General features: G+C 31.0%; 4 protein-coding genes across 7 annotated transcripts; 3 read left to right on the top strand and 1 right to left on the bottom strand.

Moving 5' to 3' along the window:
* Positions 1-1,040: 1,040 nt before the first annotated feature.
* LOC106792220 (DNA-directed RNA polymerase, mitochondrial) lies at positions 1,041-7,076 on the bottom strand. Of its 3 annotated transcripts, none has more exons than XM_014758470.1 (17): positions 6,836-7,076; positions 6,562-6,675; positions 6,278-6,477; positions 5,963-6,174; positions 5,434-5,861; positions 5,012-5,364; positions 4,596-4,865; positions 4,179-4,526; positions 3,923-4,093; positions 3,373-3,501; positions 3,106-3,303; positions 2,730-3,005; positions 2,369-2,614; positions 2,130-2,289; positions 1,550-2,046; positions 1,398-1,486; positions 1,041-1,322 (listed from the first exon to the last, which is right to left on the bottom strand). In XM_014758470.1, the coding sequence occupies exons 1-17, from the start codon at positions 6,963-6,965 to the stop codon at positions 1,196-1,198; spliced, it is 3,948 nt and encodes a 1,315-aa protein (XP_014613956.1). In that variant the 5' UTR covers positions 6,966-7,076; the 3' UTR covers positions 1,041-1,195. The 3 variants fall into 3 exon arrangements, with proteins under 3 accessions (XP_014613956.1, XP_014613955.1, XP_014613954.1); XM_014758469.1 differs by having other exon boundaries at positions 1,550-1,721; positions 1,806-2,046; positions 6,278-6,675; positions 6,836-7,062; XM_014758468.1 differs by having other exon boundaries at positions 6,278-6,675; positions 6,836-7,062.
* Positions 7,077-7,375: 299 nt separating this feature from the next.
* LOC106792219 (tRNA-dihydrouridine(16/17) synthase [NAD(P)(+)]-like) lies at positions 7,376-14,249 on the top strand. Of its 2 annotated transcripts, none has more exons than XM_014758467.1 (9): positions 7,376-7,594; positions 11,906-12,157; positions 12,278-12,437; positions 12,598-12,793; positions 12,869-13,117; positions 13,277-13,422; positions 13,657-13,754; positions 13,844-13,972; positions 14,055-14,249. In XM_014758467.1, exons 2-9 carry the CDS (start codon positions 11,912-11,914, stop codon positions 14,184-14,186), a joined length of 1,356 nt encoding a protein of 451 aa, XP_014613953.1. In that variant the 5' UTR covers positions 7,376-7,594; positions 11,906-11,911; the 3' UTR covers positions 14,187-14,249. The 2 variants fall into 2 exon arrangements, with proteins under 2 accessions (XP_014613953.1, XP_014613952.1); XM_014758466.1 differs by lacking the exon at positions 7,376-7,594 and adding an exon at positions 11,337-11,725.
* LOC106792218 (probable protein S-acyltransferase 20) lies at positions 7,607-11,079 on the top strand. The gene has a single exon (XM_014758464.1). The coding sequence runs from the start codon at positions 8,213-8,215 to the stop codon at positions 10,187-10,189; it is 1,977 nt and encodes a 658-aa protein (XP_014613950.1). The 5' UTR covers positions 7,607-8,212; the 3' UTR covers positions 10,190-11,079.
* Positions 14,250-14,480: 231 nt separating the features above from the next.
* Positions 14,481-17,346, top strand: LOC106792221 (neural Wiskott-Aldrich syndrome protein-like). The gene is made up of 6 exons (XM_014758471.1): positions 14,481-14,980; positions 15,438-15,718; positions 15,810-16,103; positions 16,241-16,526; positions 16,597-16,959; positions 17,093-17,346. The coding sequence occupies exons 1-6, from the start codon at positions 14,885-14,887 to the stop codon at positions 17,339-17,341; spliced, it is 1,569 nt and encodes a 522-aa protein (XP_014613957.1). The 5' UTR covers positions 14,481-14,884; the 3' UTR covers positions 17,342-17,346.
* The last annotated feature ends 808 nt before the right edge of the window (positions 17,347-18,154 follow it).

Genomic DNA, 18,154 nt, shown 5'->3' on the forward strand with positions numbered 1-18,154 from the left:
TTTTACAAACGGTAAATAGAGATTGGATAAAAATAAATAGGGAATTCAAATGAAAAATGCATCTGTGAATTGGACCACTTATATGTTAGGCTATTTTATCACTTGATTGTATGATTAATATATTTTGCTTTTTGTTACAGGTGATCATCGTTGGATTTAACTTCAACCTTCATCAATTTTCTTACATTACCTTACATGGCTATTATTGAAAATACATATATACATGCATTTCTGAAGGCACACACATTTTTATACACTATAAAAATTACTTATAATTTTTTAAAATTATATTAGAATATTACTTTACTATATATACTATAAAAGAATATATCATATATTATCAAAGAATTCTGTATTCTTTGATAGTATTATACCATCATCGCTTTAAATACCTACTCTCGCCCACTAGTGGTCTCGGTTCTAACTAAGATGTTTTTGGTAACGTCAAAAATGATTTTGTGAGTTTTTGTGTTCTTCTGTATTCTTTCATTTATGTACGCGTTTTTTTGTCGTACAAAATTATTCAAAAAGAACGATGAATATTAAAGCTAATTTTTCGGTAAGGAACTGACCTATATGATCCACAATGGTATACGATAATTGACGACCGTCGTAAGTTTGTTGTCGAGAAATTGCGTGTCTATTTGTGTTCACGTATTTGCCATCAGAGATGCCGTAGTTGTGCATATGGTTTATGTGAATATTACAAATGTTATGACACAGCAGTCTAAACGGTAGTTTGTTTATTCCTTCCAAGCGCGTCCCAATATATTCGTTTCAAGTTATCCGTTTCACGGCATCAGAAATGCGCTTTTCAAGTCGTCTAAGTAATCTATATAGATATATAACTTATGGACAGCAAACTTATGCAAATTATCTGTCATGCATATCATTGTAGTTTGTATATGTTAAATACATAATAAATCTTCCAAACAATAATTTAACTTCTCGTCTGATTGCTCTTTATTGTATCGTTCTTTTGTTAATTTTACATTTTTTTTCTAAAAACTTTAAGTTTATAAAATGAAATATTTTTTATGATGTGCTTATCATAATGATTATAATATTATAATACATTATATGAGTAATTATATGAAAATTGTACAAGTATAAATGTATTATAAATTATGTACATTTTATATTTTGACTTAGCCATAAGTAATACATATATATATATATACGTTTAGTTAGGAACTTAACTAAAAAAATATACAGATTTTAAAACGTTATTAAGATTGAATGAACCTTTCTCTGGTACAGAATTAAAAGTATGAGTTAAATATTCTATCTCCTTCGTGGTAAACGTTTTCAATAAAGTATCGCTAAAAATAATTAAATTATTCTTTGATTAATTAATTTTCATTCATTAAAGGTATAACTTGAAAAATATTAATTACCTATCTCGTAAATATTTTTCATAAATATATTTTGAGAGATCGTCCAAAATGGGTTCTGAATGGAGAGCAACAAATTGTTCTCTACAAATCTATAAAAAACAAGATTTACGTCATAAAATTAATATTTTTACATGTTTATTATAATTAATTACCTTATTCATTATATCTATAGTACAAGGATGCGTCCAAAAACAATCATGCACTGACATAAATGTTATGCCAGCTCTTTCACAAAACAAACTAGTAAGCATCATATGACTAGAATCCAAAGAGTGTATAAAATTTGGAGGAAATGAATTTCTTTGTTTAAGAGTATCTATTTTCCTATAAATAAAAGAAAATATATTAGAAAGCAAAGCTTCCAGAAATAATTCTGTAATAAAAATCAATGCAATACTATGTACTAACAGTACGGGTAGGTTTTGATTATTGGATTTGAATTTAACATATGGTTGCAAAACCTGAAATCCTAAAGGTGTTTTCCATTCAATGGGTTCATCAAATATTGTTGAAATAATATATGCACAATTTGTGAACCAATCTTGAATTGTTCTTGCACTTTCGAACATTGTTCGTAAACTATCAAACGTTTTGTAAGTTAGGTATGTACTTGCTTCCCAACAATGCTCCATTGGGAAATTCTCTAAGTCTTATATAATAGCAAGATAAATATTTTATTAAATTTTCCTAAATATTATCACAAAATAGTTTTGACATATATATTATATTTACCTTTCATTTGTTTCATAATTTGTAATCTAGCACCATATTTAGTTACACCATAAACAGTAGTCATTACTGTTTGTTTAATAATTTTTCTAGTTAGATATCCTTCTAATATTTTTGCAATTTGTACACCATCTTCTGCGTCTTTCGATCGTATTTTCTCAACCTAAAACACATATATATTATAAAAATTTGTTTTTTCTCTACATTATGTTCTTAATTATTTTAATTTGTATACTATTTACCATATTAACAACAACACTGTAAACATCTTGCGGTTTATCACTAGGTTGTAAATTCACACTTGCTGCACCAATTTGATCTCGTCCGAGTGCAGCATAATGTTGGAGACCATTGCAACTTCCATCTTGATGTACTGGAAAGCTACTTATATATTTTTCTGCATTTGGAGATTTTAAAGCCTTAACTATTTCCATACACGATGCCAAGGTTTGCCAAGGCTCATCTGATTCTGCCCACCACATATCACCCTGTTAAATAAATATTAATTAATTTTATTGATAAATGTGTGTGTGTGTGTGTGTGTAAATCTAAAAAAAAAGAAACAAAATAATATTCTATTATAATTTTTAAGTATAGACATACTGTCAAGGGATTTTCCGCACTATCAATAATTTTATCTATATTTTCATTTGCAAATTTAAGTCGTTCCTTAAGATTTTCACGTTTCTTTAAACCAGTTAAATTCACAGTATGAATTTTTAACCAATCTAAACCATTAGGACCTAAGGGTTTCCCTTGAGCAAATATGAGGATTGAACGTGCTAAATCAGATCCTAAATGAGTCAGATGTGGTGCTACAGGATATACTCTTCCTCTAAAATCCAAATTGTGTGGCAACCAAAATATACGATTTCGGAACTGTTAAAAAGAAATATAGAAATATTTTGATAAATTATTATTGTTATATTTCAATGAAAATATTCTTCTTTCTTGTTATAAAAATATAGAAACGACTTACGTGATTTGCAAGAGATAGTTTATAAAGGCAATCACACCATAATGAATACATTTCTTCTTTCTTTTTTTTTAGCTGCAACCTTGTTTTTGAAGTACAAACGTCTTTTAGATCTTCATTTTCTATTAAATCATCTGTAGATGATAAAATGGAAGGTGGTTGGGGTACATCCAATTTTATCGAACCTCCTTCTTGAAATACCTAATCAATTACAATTTTATATAAGATCTATATTGTTTCATTAATTATATTTTCAATTCTATTACGTACCTTTATTACGATATCAAGCACCTGAGTATTAACTTTCCATGGTATAGAACTTAATTGATTCAGATTATCAAATGCTGGGTAAAGTTGACTTGAAGGTATATTCTCCAATAACTGAATTTGCCTAGCTTTCTAAATATATATTACACAAAATTCATATATACATGTTGCATTGTGTTATACTCAAAAAAGGTCCAATCTATTTAACCTTTTGTGGTTGAACAACACACATATGTGTTCAATGTAAATTGTCAGCATAGTCGATTAATTCATATATGCATCCTGTATTCTAAAGTTAAATCAATATCTAATAAAAATTATAATTAATAAATAAATATACTTTATGAACACACACATAACATTTTTGTATTATTTAACAACATAAAATTATTGCAATAATGCCTGTATTTATCGAATAAATATATATTGAATAATTAATCGATATATCAATATGATGCGCAATACAAAACGAGTAGGCTGACAATTTTGTTACCTCATCCGCAAAGAGTTAATACAAAATGAACATTAAATTCGGTTCCACTTGAAGACATACCGCATAAAATGGAGTTCTCACAAAATTTGTTTTTAATAATGCATATCCTCCAGAATTTATAGATATCCAAGGACGTGGTGGACATAAAGATGGTATTAATGTTGCTTCAAATGTTAATATATTTGACTGTGCATCTTTATACAGCTTACATAGAATAGGATGAGGTTTAACCTTGAATAAACGTAATAATATTATTTAAGAGTTAAAAAGTAAAATATAATAATTAGAAATAACATGCATTCATTTATAAACAAACCTGCTCTACCAGACATTTTCCTTTATTTCTAAATACTGTATAAAAAGCTGGTTTCTGGCGTGTTAATGAATTTATTGATTGATTATCTCCGTTAATTTTGATATCATTAATAATTATCTTATATAAAAATTTTCCTATATTTAAAAGCACATGGTAGGGCCATTCTACACATTCTTTATCTATAGAAGGGCCATGGTGCTGATTTTCATATATAAGTTTATTCCATACAGTACGGCCATTTACTGCATCTTTAGTATCAGAAAAATCAGTTTGCGAATACCAGTTTAAATACTTATTATAAACATCAATTGACTTATCCAAAATACCATTTTTTTCCTTCATAAATATCTATAATTAACAAAAGTATATAAGATATTTATTATATTTATGCTTATATAATACAAATAACACACATACCTCATATTCCCTAAAAACTAAATGTCCTAATTTTACAGATAACAATGTAACTGTTAGCGAATAAGACTGTGAATTTTGTGATAGATTTCTTATTTCTTGTAGAATAAGATCTACATATTGTTCTTTCGGAAGTATTTTTAAAAATGGATAAAGAGCAAATTTGTGAGGTTTTAAATCTAGCTCTTGTTGCTCTAAATACTTCAGATTTCTTTCAAAAGCTTTCAAAGCAATCTCTTTCCACGAAGATTCCAAATCACTTAATTTCTCCTTCTAATGAAATAATAAATAAAAAGTAAATTAAAGTAAATGTATATTTACCTATTATTGTATTAAAAAACAAAATACTATATAGTTTAAGGCATTATAAATTTAACTATTTGATATCGATCAACTTATACTTTTTTATAATTACTTACATAATGTAAAAGTTTATTATTATCTACTGAATGGAAGTTTTCAACACTTTTTATAGATAGAAGATATTTGTTTTCTTGCTCTATTTGCATCTTTAGAGAATTTCGTAATTGTTCAAGCGATAAAACACCTTCTGCTGGATTTTTACGTGAATTAAGTTTATCAATATCCTTTAAAAGATTACAGTTGTATGACATTTGAGGCTTAATATATTCTGGTTGATAATCTGGTTTAAATAATTGTATCGTTTTCAAAATATTTTCTGATTGATTTAATTTAAATTTTGACTTATTAAAAATATCATCAAACGATATACCATTATTGACCATATTGGATTGCATTTTGTGGAATAAGTCTAAAAATATAAAAAGATGTAGTTATCAGCCTACTTTTTCTTTATATTTAGTAAAATGTCTACAATTACCTGCTTTATGGTTGTTATTTGTCATCTTTCCAATTAGTTCAAAAACAGCTGCATAAGTTTGTGGATCAGGGGTTATAGAATTATTGATCATAAGATCATAAACATTTAAAACTTTCATTACGTTTCCATCTGAAGAATAATAATCAAGAATGAGATTACAAGCATTTCTAATCGCTGTAGGTGATTCATGATCAACTTTTTTCATGAAATATTTCAGTAGTTTTGGAACTCGTTCCAAAATTTTACAAGATAAACAAACATCTATTTGTGCTAGTATCATTTGTGAAATTATATCCGTTGAGCTATTTTCTGTATGTTTTTTTGGACATGAGTTTTTAATAATCTTCTTAATATTTTTAGTTTTATTTTTTTTTAACATTTTTTTTATGTTGAATTTATCTTCTGATGATCTATCTTTAATTTTATCTCTGCATGAAAAAAAAAATATTGTTCATAAATATATTTATTGAAAATATTATTTACAATTATTTACTCTTTATGTTTTACAATTAATTTAATAAAAACTTACTTGCATATATTAGAGGCAGATTTATTATCATTTTCAATTTTTTCTATAAATTCTTCGGTATTAAACGTGTTTGAAATATGTGAACTTTTAATGAATGACCCATGATCATATACATTAGATTCTTTGAAATCTTCATAAATAGTACTCTTTTCATTTGAATTTGTGTCCAAATCATACGGATCAATATCAGTAGAAAAATTTATTTGATCTTCCTACGTATATTATAAAGTATTAAACAAATATTATTTATCATTATCTACGGATAAATTAAATTGAAAAATAAGTTCCAACTAATATGAAAAACTTTATACTTACGATAATAGCTATATCATTTTTTATATCCGTAGTACTACTTGTGTTTAGATTTCTTTTATTATGTTTCTCATGAAGATGATTATTGTTTATTTTATGTAACTTATCTAAAGTTAGATCTGGTTGATTGACCAAAAAAGATAAATGACCAGCATTTAATTTTTTCACTGCAGCTTTCTTATTACTTGTAACTTGATCCGTTACTAAAATCAATATATAATATATTAATAAAATAAAATAATTCTCATATATAAAAAGAAGATGATTGTAGATAAAAACAACGGTACCCTCAAGCAGTTCAGCATATTTCCTTCTTATTCTAGACTTTTTTTTAACATTAATACGTACTTCAGCATCATTTATTGTTGTTCGAAAATAACATTTATTTATAAACCATATAGCTGAAATAAAATAAAATATTTGAATGAATAGTTTTAATACTTTAATATTGATTAATAATTAGTATAGAAAGAAAAATGTGACATTAATATAATATATATATATTTATATTTAGATAAATGTGTTATATAGAAAATCTTCATTTTTAGATATTATACAAACTTGAGGGTGCATTTCGATGTTGAACCTTGCAAAAAGAACACAACGGTAATCGATTTATAGATGATTGTGTTGGTAAGAGATAAATATTTTGGAAAGATATACATTGAGTTGTTTTTAAAAATCTATACATATTAATATAACAATTAACACATTAGGCTATCCAAACAAAAATAATTAATCGAATCCCATGAGCATGTTTTCGCGGCGGCAACCATCTTATCTGATTCAATGCTCGTTTACATTGACGACTGTTCTAAAAAGAGATTTACGTGATTGGTTGATTTCTGAAATAAAATTTTAAATGATTATTTGTGTAGTAAAAATAAATGTTAATATTTTAGTTTTTCTATCATTTTTATAGAATATTTTTATTTATAGTTATCTATTATTAGTTTAGGAGAACATCTTTGCTACCAATTGAATATTTAAAATCGAAAACAATAACCTATCAAATTAAAGACCTATACTCATGAAAGAGGATAAGGACGTAACATTTGCTAAGAGAATTTTGATTGGTGTTGAAATGCGTGTGCGCCTGTTCATAATTGTGAGACGATATGCATCGACAGTCTGCTTTATTTCATAATTACGCGACGATGACAAATTTATAGATGCATTGTGATAATTAACGTGTCGAAGAAGTTTAATAAACTACGTAAATTCAAGAGAATTGTGAACAATATTTCTTATACAAGAAGTAATATTTAATGTGGAAGGAAGCACTGCCATTGGAAATAACGATCGCAGAATAACATTGAGGTTAGTTCGTAATATCCATACATATATAAGTATGTTTTTTTTAATCGAAAATAACATTCGTAATTTTAAGAAAGTACATTACCATGCCACAGAAATCTTAATAAATATATTTTCATACGGATATTTTATGATATTGATTTTATTTTCAATTCTAATCATGAAATTGTACAACCATATGGTTTTCATTGAAGAGAGCAAGACAAAATCTTCAATTCTGTTGAACATTCAGCGATCGTTTTTTGATACGTGTTTGTTGAAAAAATAGGAAATAAACAATAAAATAATTTATTTATTTCCACGCGAGTAGAAAATATAGAATTGTAACTTAAAATGATCGATTGTAATGAAATAGATCTTTGAAAGGAAAGAAAATGAAAAAGAAGGGTTGGGAAGAGAAGGGAAGGGAAAGGAAAGGAAGGGAAGAAAAGGAAAAAAAAAGAAAGAATTGTTTAGGGGAGTTTGGGGATGATAGAGACGCATTTGGACGCAACCCAGACGCATTTGAAATGGCTGAAAGAGCGCTTGCGCCTTCGGAGATATTGGGGTGGCGTAGTTGACTACCTTGGGAGTTCTCGGTAGACGGTACGAGGATGGCTGTCGCCCTCGGCGACAAACGCGATGAGAAACTGGCCAAACACGGCGAGCGGTATAATATCGCGTTGGTGCTGGGTAGAGGAGAACCCAATAGCGCCGGAACGTCGAAGGTTTCGACGTATACACGGTCTCCAATTACCTTTGCACCCACAACAAGTGGCCGGGTGGGTGATATCGTTGTTCATCGGTAGCGGCACCTTCGCTGTGTCAACGCCTTTACTCGAACCATTCGGGCTGCGTTCTCTTCTTTCAATTTCCCTGGCCACCATCTTCTTCGTTCACCTGCTCTTCCATCTAGCCGTGCTTCTTCTTGATCCGGCTGATCCTAGAGTAAGAGCAAGACCGACGAATCTGGTAGTGCCTGAATTCGATCGTAAAAAACATCCTCACGTTATCGAAAACGGTCGGTGTCATCTTTGTAACATAACGACAAACGGTGATAGAACGAAACATTGTTCGATCTGCAACAAGTGCGTCGTAAGATTCGATCATCACTGCAAGTGGTTGAACAATTGTATAGGGGCTAGGAATTACCCTTTATTTCTGGCTTGTCTGATATCGGCTATACTGGCTTCTCTCTCGGTAGTAGCCTTGTCCATCGCCGAGTTATTTCTCTTCAACGTCCATCGAGACGTTCGCCGGTCGAATGCGACGATGGAGAACGCTACTAACTTACCTTCGACCATTTTCCCGATACAACAACCACCCGGCACCGGTACCCTTCTCGTCATCCTGACGATAGGCATATTATCGGCAGTAGCAGCCATTCTATTAATACATTTATGTTTCTTCCATGGTTACATTGCCTGCCTCGGTTTGACTACCTACGAATACGTCAAGAATAAGAGGGAAAGAAAATTGGAGGCCAGCAAAACGAGCTTAACAACGAACCTCACAACCTGCCCCTCCTTTTGCGCCAGAGTCAATGTACCCGCAAGATATCGTTTCTGTGATTCACGCGTAGACGCCTCGATGGAGGTTGTCTCACGAGAAAGAAATGATATGAAGGAATACTCGGAGTATGGTATCGATCGACCGGAAGACGTGCCTTCGGGCCGAGATCGAAAGAATAACTTTCGTCTCTGCTTCACTTACGAGACCAATTCTAACGGTGCTTCGATAGAACTATCCTCTCGATCGACTATTGACGAGGATAACGATGACAAGCATCGCAATAATTCTTCCTCATGGACCGGGAACGTTGCGGTTGCCGTTGCCGAATCACCAGATTTCAAATCGTCTACTCCCTCGCCTGTCTCTTGCTGTTTCTCCATTGTAAATCCGATCTCTTCGGCGAGACTCGAACGTAATAAGCAAACTCGATCGAGAAAATGTCGCAAGGATAGTACAGATAATAGTATTGCTGGTACTAGTACACCTAAGGAAAGGCGAACTTGTGGTACCATCGGAAGAATAAGAACCTTTCTTCGTACTCGTTTCAGAAAAAATACTCGTCAGCGATCCATTAACGCGGAAAGTGCGGATAAAACGAAAAGAAGAAACAGAGTAGCACCTTCTGCCGATCGAGAAGAAGGAAACGTGATCGAGACGAGCGTGTCAACTTTCGAAAATCAACTCGAAAATGTTAACGAGACGAGAGAGGAACTATCCTCAGTTTCCTTATCGCGTCCTTCTAATAAATTACCGCCTTTGGATCTAAGAACAGCTAGAATTTCGTCAATCGACGACATCGTTCCTGATGAAATCGGTCCAGATTTAATACCCGTGCCTCCTTCTACGGTAACGGCAATCGTGGCATCACCAACGGTAGTACCACCACCTATGAGAACTATTCCATCTCTTTCTAAAAGAAATAATCATCAATCTCATCTTCGAGCTCGAAGATCATCTCTTCGAAAAAGGCCGAGATTTAAAATGGGTCCTCGGCTTGCTCAATCCGCCCAATTATCACCCATTCCGGAATCGGAATTCTCGAAACCAGCTTCTCCACGTTCTCCACCTCAACCAAACCATTTTGCCTTTCCACCGTTACAAGATTAATTGATGTATACACACAAATAGGGATAAAAAGAGGGAGTGGAAGATTTGTAGACTTTTAATGAAATATCATCAAGGAAAGAGTGTAATCTGATAATTCGCTTTCGCGTTTGTTAACAGAAAGAAATGTTGTTTGTTATTTCAGAAGTTTGATAATGGATGATGATAGTATTCTACTCAAAAAAAAACTACTCGATTTTCTTTCGAGAATTTCTTTAGAGAAAAACAATAGCAGAGAGAAATAGGAAAAGGGATAGGGAAAGAGACAAAGTTGTTCGTCCTCACAAATCAATCTGCGATAATTACACGCTTAGAATTATTCGATAATATGCGCTCACGCATCGTGTTTAACTTATAATTAAAATAATACCGAGCCTTCGTAACACGCCGAACATTCGTTTTTCGCGTGAAACCGAATAAAAACGCGTGATTTGTTTCTTTTTTTTTTTTTTTTTAACTTTACCATTCAATTTGAAGAGCTTGTTTAATAAGAAGAGTAAGATCACCGATCATTATTGACTATTAGGGTTGTTTGCATCAAGTTGTTGGATATAACATTTTTTCTTATCTTAAAATAGTACGAATAAAAGTTAGATTTTAGAACAAAAAAAAGTATAAATTAGATATATTAAAAATAATTAATGCAAATAATACTAGGTCACTTATCACAATAAATACGTAGATATGGTATTTTCCTAGAGAAGGCAAATTTGTCAAATAAAATTAAGGTAGAATAAAATAATCGAGAGTTTTTTTAGAATACACATTTTTAATATCTTCGCATTTAAGAAAAAACGTAGAAAATTGTTGAAGATTATGGTACGACTGTGATCTTACTCAAATCAAAAGTTTCAAATATATAAATGTGCTTTTTCTATTTCTATTTGCGTATTATGATATACAACATAAAATACATATATATATTTTCCAATATTGCGTAAATTTGATATAAAATTATAAAAAGCGTCAAATTAACGAGAATCGTGCGAATTATTAAGAAAGTTTTCCCGTTGTTAAAATCTTTCATCCAAGCTACTTCAATTTTATATTTCAATTTTTTACGAATTTCTAAAGTAACGTTAAAATAATGATACTTTGCGTAAAATTCAAATAGAATGCGCCTTTCATAATAAATTTTCACCGCCGTAAATGTACAATATTTTTCGACACATTTTTTCGATCTCAAAGAGATTAAGGATCAACATTTTGCAACGGACCCGCGACAATGATAGATCGATTGATCGATCTATCAATTTAAAAGAATGTCCGAGGTTTAGATAATAATATTTTGATACTAAAGATGACACAGGCTGGTACGTTTTAGCAAAGGAAAAAAAAAGATAGAAAAAGTAGAGAACGATATAAAATTGTCCGATTAAAATCAACGATTGTATTATATCTTGCTAAGGTTCTTTCCAAAGTATGAATAAAAATGAATAGTCAAGCGTTCTTCGACACGCGAACTTAGGACAGTGTGCCCGTTTATTGCCCTTCTTACAAGGCTTTATGGGATAAGCAGCACGCATGATCTAGATTTTGGTAAGTTTTAAATAATTAAACGAAGTGAACAAAGAGATAATGAAATAATTAAAAACTAAAATAAAATAAATAATGCAAGTCTTTGTTTCATCTACTGAACTCGTTTGCGTGATGCATAATATAATATATATAATTTAGTTTACTTTGATTTGTTTTATTTACTTATTTTCATTTTTATAGATTAATATGAACGAGGAAAACTTAACAAAATCTGAGGAGACAAACGTTTGGAAAGACGTCCTTGGCTCTCCGAGATACGTCGTTGCACCGATGGTCGATGCAAGCGAGTTGGCATGGAGACTGCTTTCTCGACGTCATGGGGCACAACTCTGTTACACGCCTATGTTACATTCTTCGGTATTTTTAAGGGACTCAAAGTATAGGAAAGAAGCGCTTGTTAGCACGCCGGAGGATCGACCCTTGATTGTACAGGTTGGCTGGATTTTGGGTGGGGTTTTTCTTTTTTATTGGCTAATCATCCAAGCGTTATTATGTCCTTCTTCTTCTTCTCTCATCATGTTTATATAACATCCTCTTTCTATTTCTCCTCAGTTCTGTGGCAACGATCCAAACATTTTACTGGAAGCAGCGCTTTTGGCAGAACCCTACTGCGATGCCATAGACATTAATATTGGTTGTCCTCAAGCAATCGCAAAGCGTGGACGATATGGTGCTTTTTTGCAAGACGATTGGGATCTTCTTCGAGCGATCGGTGTGTGTGTATATGTATGTGCGAGTGTATGTGTATTTATATGCATGTAAAATACATAAAATATGATAGTATGTTATATCAATAGATGTATATGTTTATATATACACGTTTCACTTTGTAAAATCAAATGAATTGTTATATCATTACTGATAATTTACAGTTAGTACAATGAGTACGGGACTTCACATTCCTCTTACTTGCAAATTACGAGTATTTCCGGATGTAAATAAGACGATTGAATATGCTCGCATGCTCGAAAGTGCTGGTGCAAGTTTACTCACTGTACACGGTCGTACAAGAGATCAGAAAGGTCCTTTAACAGGATTGGCATCTTGGAGTCATATTAAAGCTGTTAGGTATTAGAAGTTTTTTATAACAAAATATTCGCAACAAGAGAATCACACTATAACACTTTCCTTTTATTTTTATAGGGAAGCTGTTAAAATCCCAGTATTGGCAAACGGCAATATACAATGCCTGCAAGACATTGATAGGTGTATTTTGGAGACTGGTGTTGAAGGAGTTATGACAGCGATAGGCAATCTTTATAATCCATGTATATTCGAATCTTGTTACCCACCTTGTTGGGAACCAGCCTTGGAGTATTTAAATCTTGTAGAAATCTATCCAGCACCAGCTTCTTACATACGAGGCCATTTGTTCAAATTATTTCAACGCATGTACGTATTAGCTTTTCTATTCTTATCTTTATCTCATTTTTTATATTATATTTGATAATTTTATGATTTCTATATTTTGTCATACATAATATGATACATGGCATTAAAAGAACATAAATTTACAAATGCGCGTACAGCATGCACTTAACTGGAGAGTAGATTTTGTTTAGCAGAAAACAAAGAAGATAGAGATAATCTGGCTACGAATTCGACCATGGAATCGTTCAGACGAGTTGTCGAAAATGTGAGGGATCGGTATCAGCCTTATCATGAGGGCAAACGGTTGTGGTACGAAGAAAAAAGCGGTAAATTTATTAGATCTTTATAATCGTTTTAAATACGCTCGCTACCGTGCCGCAGAGAAAGGATTCTTACCACAGCCCAGAACTTTTTTAGCGTTGATTACTGTAATTAAAAATATATATACACTGGGCTCTCAATGTAAATCGGTGTATCGTAGATATACAACACTGGTAGCGAACATATTAATCTCTGAATAGTTTCAACATAATCTCATTTTGCCCTTCCGTTTGTTTTAGATTACAACTTAAATTTACCCCCGTGGTTATGCCAATCCTATGTACGTGATTCACCACAGGAACATATAGATAAAGTACAGGCAAAGAGAATTGAAATGGTCAGTTTTGTGTCGTTCATTAGAATTCGTTTTATTGAGGTTTTATCTTTTGATGAATATTAAATATTATTTGCATAAATACATTATAGAAAAGTGCATCTGCGAAAAGGAGATATGAAGATGAGGAAGGAAACCAAATATCTCATAAACATTTCAAAAAATTACGACGAATAGTGCGTACGTATAGGCCTCTTTGTCAAGGTTGTCCAAATCCTGTGGTTAGTATATTATTAAATATTCTCTTTTTTAATAATATTATCTATGTAATCATAATATTGTTTATAAAATTTCTTTATCAAGGGTCTTAAATGTGACCACAAGTTATGTCGCCAATGCTGTAGAAAGAAGTGTTCTACAGAAAAGTTGATCTGTGTCGGACATAGAAATTTGTTAAAACAAACACAACGACAGAACGTTCAGAATATGAAATGACATTGTATATAAAAAAAAGATGTTAAATAAATAATGTAAATAAATTACAATAAACATTTTCAATGATATCTTCCTTTATTATAATTATATTGACTATGAATATTGTAATTTTTCATATATTTTTGTATTATCTCTCGAATTCTACATTCGAGATGGAGCAATGCAATATTTTATAATTCTTATTTACATTTAAATGCTCTCTCGCTACGATCTGTTTCGCATGGATGTTACGTTGTAAATGATAAACTTTCAATTTTTATTACCAGATGGCGTTTTGTTTGCTGTGGATTTCGGCTGAAACTCCTGTTTTCCCTTATTATATACAGAATAAAGAAACGCGGAACGTTGAACCGGATAAGTGAAAATGTCATCATCCAATATTTGAGTTTCCTGTGAGTTAAGAACATGAGAAAATGTCACAGATAAAGCTTTTTGTAGATAATATTTCATCGTTTCTTTTAACGTTTTAAATAGTGGTTACATTATCAATTCTATGTCGTGAAAGATGAAATTCCAGAATATATATTGATTGATCTATTGATGATTGTATAATTTCAACAACATTATATATGGCATGTGAAAAATTATCGATATATCGATATATAATTGTAATCTTAATTTTCTTTACAACAAATTTGTTCATGTGAAATAAAAGTGTAAAAACACGTTCTATTCTAAGATAGCTAACCTAGTTAACAATGAAATCGGGTACAACGGTTAAGCATACGGGATCTATACTCTTGAAAACAGAAGAAAATGAGCATGTCTTTCAATTAATAGGAAATCGATGTCAGGTGAGCAAGTTTCATTAATTATTAATTATTTTTACTATAATTTTCGAAGTATTATTCTCGAATATGTTTTTCTTTGACCATATGATTTCATTATCGGTAAAGTCACGTCAACTAATATTTCATTTTTTCGATTTGCTATTGTTTTTACAAGTAATTTTATACTTATGATCGAATAATGTTAATATAATATAAAATCTAGGAGTCTATTGCATACATTATGTGTTTTAATGCTAGTAGATATGTCAATTTGTTTAATTACATTGAAAAAAGACACTTCATTTGCCCCTCCCTTATTGTGTGTCTTTTAACTTATGTCAGTTAACAAATGAAAAAAGTATAAACAATCTATAAAGATTTATTTTCTTAAAAATATTTTATTATTTATTATAATACTTGTATCATTTTTTGTATTAAAAGTTGTTAAAATGAGAACACACATATTACTTTGACATTTTAGTGCTTAGCAGCAGGAATTATACAGTTATACTTAACTGAACCACCTTTTCATAAAGAATGGGTAAAAAAGAATACTGGAATAATAACTCTAATAAGAGATAATCCAAGGCGTAGTTTTTTCTTGCGATTATATTGTCTACAAAGAAGAGCCATGTTGTGGGAACACGAAGTTTATAATTCTATGGATTATAAAACCCCCTTAGTTTATTTTCATACATTTGAAGCCGAAGAATGCATGGCAGCATTCAATTTTGCAAATGAAGTTGAAGCTATCACATTAAGGTAGATATATCAATATAATTTTATTTTACAATTATTGCAAAATTGTTAATTCATTTATCTAATGATAAAAAAACTATGGTATAATTTGAAGAGATATTCTTCTTGACAAATTGAATGCCAAACGACAAAGACGACAAGAAAAAAGATCCAAAATGGAAATGGAAACACAACATGTAGTAACTTTACCACGAAAAAGTAGAAGCAGCACATCATCATTTGCATTTACAACTGGTGCAACATCAAATACATTAAATGGGCAGACTACAGTTGGTGTTAATAGAAGTGCTTCTAGTAGTTCTATGTATAAAAGTAAAAAGAAAAAAAGCGACAAAGATTCAAGAAGAAAATTGACTAAAGACGATATAGGCTTACCATCTAATTTTAGGTTGAATTTTGAATACATTGCTATTTATTTTTATTTTTGATAATGCATAAAATATTTAAGTAGATACTTTAAAATCTGTGATACTTTACAGAATATGTTTTTGATTTCTTATATTATATTCAGTATTTATTTTACAGGCACCTAGTGCATATGGGATGGAATGCTGAAAATAAAGGTCTAGAACTTGATACAGTTGACCCAGAATTAAAAAAATTTTTTGATAAGGTAGGTATTTCAGAACACCACTTAAGAGATCAAGGAACGCGTGAGTTTATTTATGACTTCATTGAGTCACATGGTGGTATGAATGCTGTTAAAGAAGAAGTTGTTTTACCATCAACTAAATCAAGAAATGCAAACCAACCACCTGTGTTACCACAACGTCAAGAATATCCTCCACCGGTACCAGCTAGAACAATAACAGTTAGTAATATAATCATTTTTGGCATACTTTAATTTTTGTATATTTAATGTAAAAATTCTCATTTTTTAGCATCAGACAAGGAATGCTCCACCATTACCTCCAACTCGACTCAATACCCCTACTGCATCACCAAATACATCATCTACTGTCCCACCAGTACATAGATCAGCACCGTCACGTCCACCACCACCCTCTGTAACTCCAGCACCTTCTCTACCACCACCACCGCCACCACCTCCACCTTCATCTGCTCCAACACCTCCCTCAAGAAATATCTCCAGTGGTCCAGTCCCACCTCCTCCGCCACTACCTAATAGTTTTGATATGGATACTGCAAAAGTTAATACAAATACCACAAATAACAATAATGAGGAAATCACTGATCTTAGGCCAATGCTAATGGAGTCTATTAGAAGTGGTGCTACATTGAGAGTAAATATATGTTTCTTAATTCTTCAAATCAAGAGCATTTAAAACTAAAAAATTAGTGATGTATTTTGTTTGTTATTTTTTGACACAATTTAAAGATATGTTCTTAAGTTAAAACGAGTTGAACTTTTTGTAGAAAGTTAGTAAAACAGAAACAAAGCCAGCTCCAGTCAATGATTCTCGAAGTGATTTATTACAACAAATTCGTCAAGGAATAGAATTGAGGCCAGTTCCTAACGAAGTTAAGGCTACTCCACCACCAGTGTATCAAGATGGGTTGGCTAGTGCACTCTCTAGAGCTCTCGCTGAGCGATCTCGTGCAATTCATAGTGAAAGTGATGAATCAACTAGCGACACGAGTGAGGAGGACGAATGGGATGATTAAGTTAAGTAAGTTATAGAATATAAATCAAATATACTTGTTTATAATGCAGCTATTTGTAGCTGTTTCTTACTATCTAATTATATTATTAAATAATATGATCTTTTTTAATAGAGATATAATATATTTCAGACAAAAGAGTTGTTTTACTGAGAAGATACAATAATATACTACTGTGATAAACATACTATGATTAACCTTTAGGAAACTAGGAATTATGTAAATGTGTATCATAAATGACTTTTACTTTGAACATCCAAAGAAGAAAAATCAGATGTTTGAAAACTAAAACTTTTCAAATATATATATATTAGAATATATAAAGGCACAATTTGATTTGCATGGATGGGGCAGGTAAGGGCAGGCTGATTTAGACATTATCTTTGAAGTAATCAGTTTTTTTCAGTTCTAAACAATAAAAATGAAATGCTATCAAAATAAGGAGATAGTGACCACATGTGATATAAATATACACAGGAAATGGTATTCATTTTAATAATGCCATTATTATTATACTTATTTTGACATAGTGTTGTGGCTAAACAGATATTTTTCTTGTTTATCTCTTGTTGAAGGTTAGTAAAAAGTTTATATATAACTGCGTACGCGTAGACTCTTTTGGTGTTACCAAAAATTATATATATTCTTATATATTCCTTTTCTACTCTTTTTATATATATATATTTATTCAATTTAGGTACAAAAATTTTGTAAGCTTATTTCTTTATAATTTCTTATATTAGCATTTCCAAATTAATTGTGAAAAGCCTAAAAGCCTTAATTTGCCCTTTCTTATAGCATATTAATTCCATTAAC

The sequence above is a fragment of the Polistes canadensis genome, unplaced genomic scaffold, assembly GCF_001313835.1.
Source record: "Polistes canadensis isolate GaletaPanama2010 unplaced genomic scaffold, ASM131383v1 scaffold_394, whole genome shotgun sequence".
In the NCBI taxonomy this organism is placed as follows: domain Eukaryota; kingdom Metazoa; phylum Arthropoda; class Insecta; order Hymenoptera; family Vespidae; genus Polistes; species Polistes canadensis.

Bases quoted from the DNA above. Each gene is read 5' to 3' on its own strand.
- LOC106792220 (XM_014758468.1), bottom strand. From the start codon at position 6,965: ATGTATAGATTTTTAAAAACAACTCAATGTATATCTTTCCAAAATATT. The intron at 2,290-2,368 runs GTAAATAGTATA...TATGTGTTTTAG, and splicing joins ACAGTGTTGTTGTTAATATG to GTTGAGAAAATACGATCGAA. The intron at 1,487-1,549 runs GTAATTAATTAT...TGTTTTTTATAG, and splicing joins CTATAGATATAATGAATAAG to ATTTGTAGAGAACAATTTGT.
- LOC106792218 (XM_014758464.1), top strand. From the start codon at position 8,213: ATGAGAAACTGGCCAAACACGGCGAGCGGTATAATATCGCGTTGGTGC.
- LOC106792219 (XM_014758467.1), top strand. From the start codon at position 11,912: ATGAACGAGGAAAACTTAACAAAATCTGAGGAGACAAACGTTTGGAAA. The intron at 12,158-12,277 runs GTTGGCTGGATT...ATTTCTCCTCAG, and splicing joins ATCGACCCTTGATTGTACAG to TTCTGTGGCAACGATCCAAA. The intron at 12,794-12,868 runs GTATTAGAAGTT...TTATTTTTATAG, and splicing joins AGTCATATTAAAGCTGTTAG to GGAAGCTGTTAAAATCCCAG.
- LOC106792221 (XM_014758471.1), top strand. From the start codon at position 14,885: ATGAAATCGGGTACAACGGTTAAGCATACGGGATCTATACTCTTGAAA. The intron at 14,981-15,437 runs GTGAGCAAGTTT...TTGACATTTTAG, and splicing joins TAATAGGAAATCGATGTCAG to TGCTTAGCAGCAGGAATTAT. The intron at 15,719-15,809 runs GTAGATATATCA...TATAATTTGAAG, and splicing joins GTTGAAGCTATCACATTAAG to AGATATTCTTCTTGACAAAT.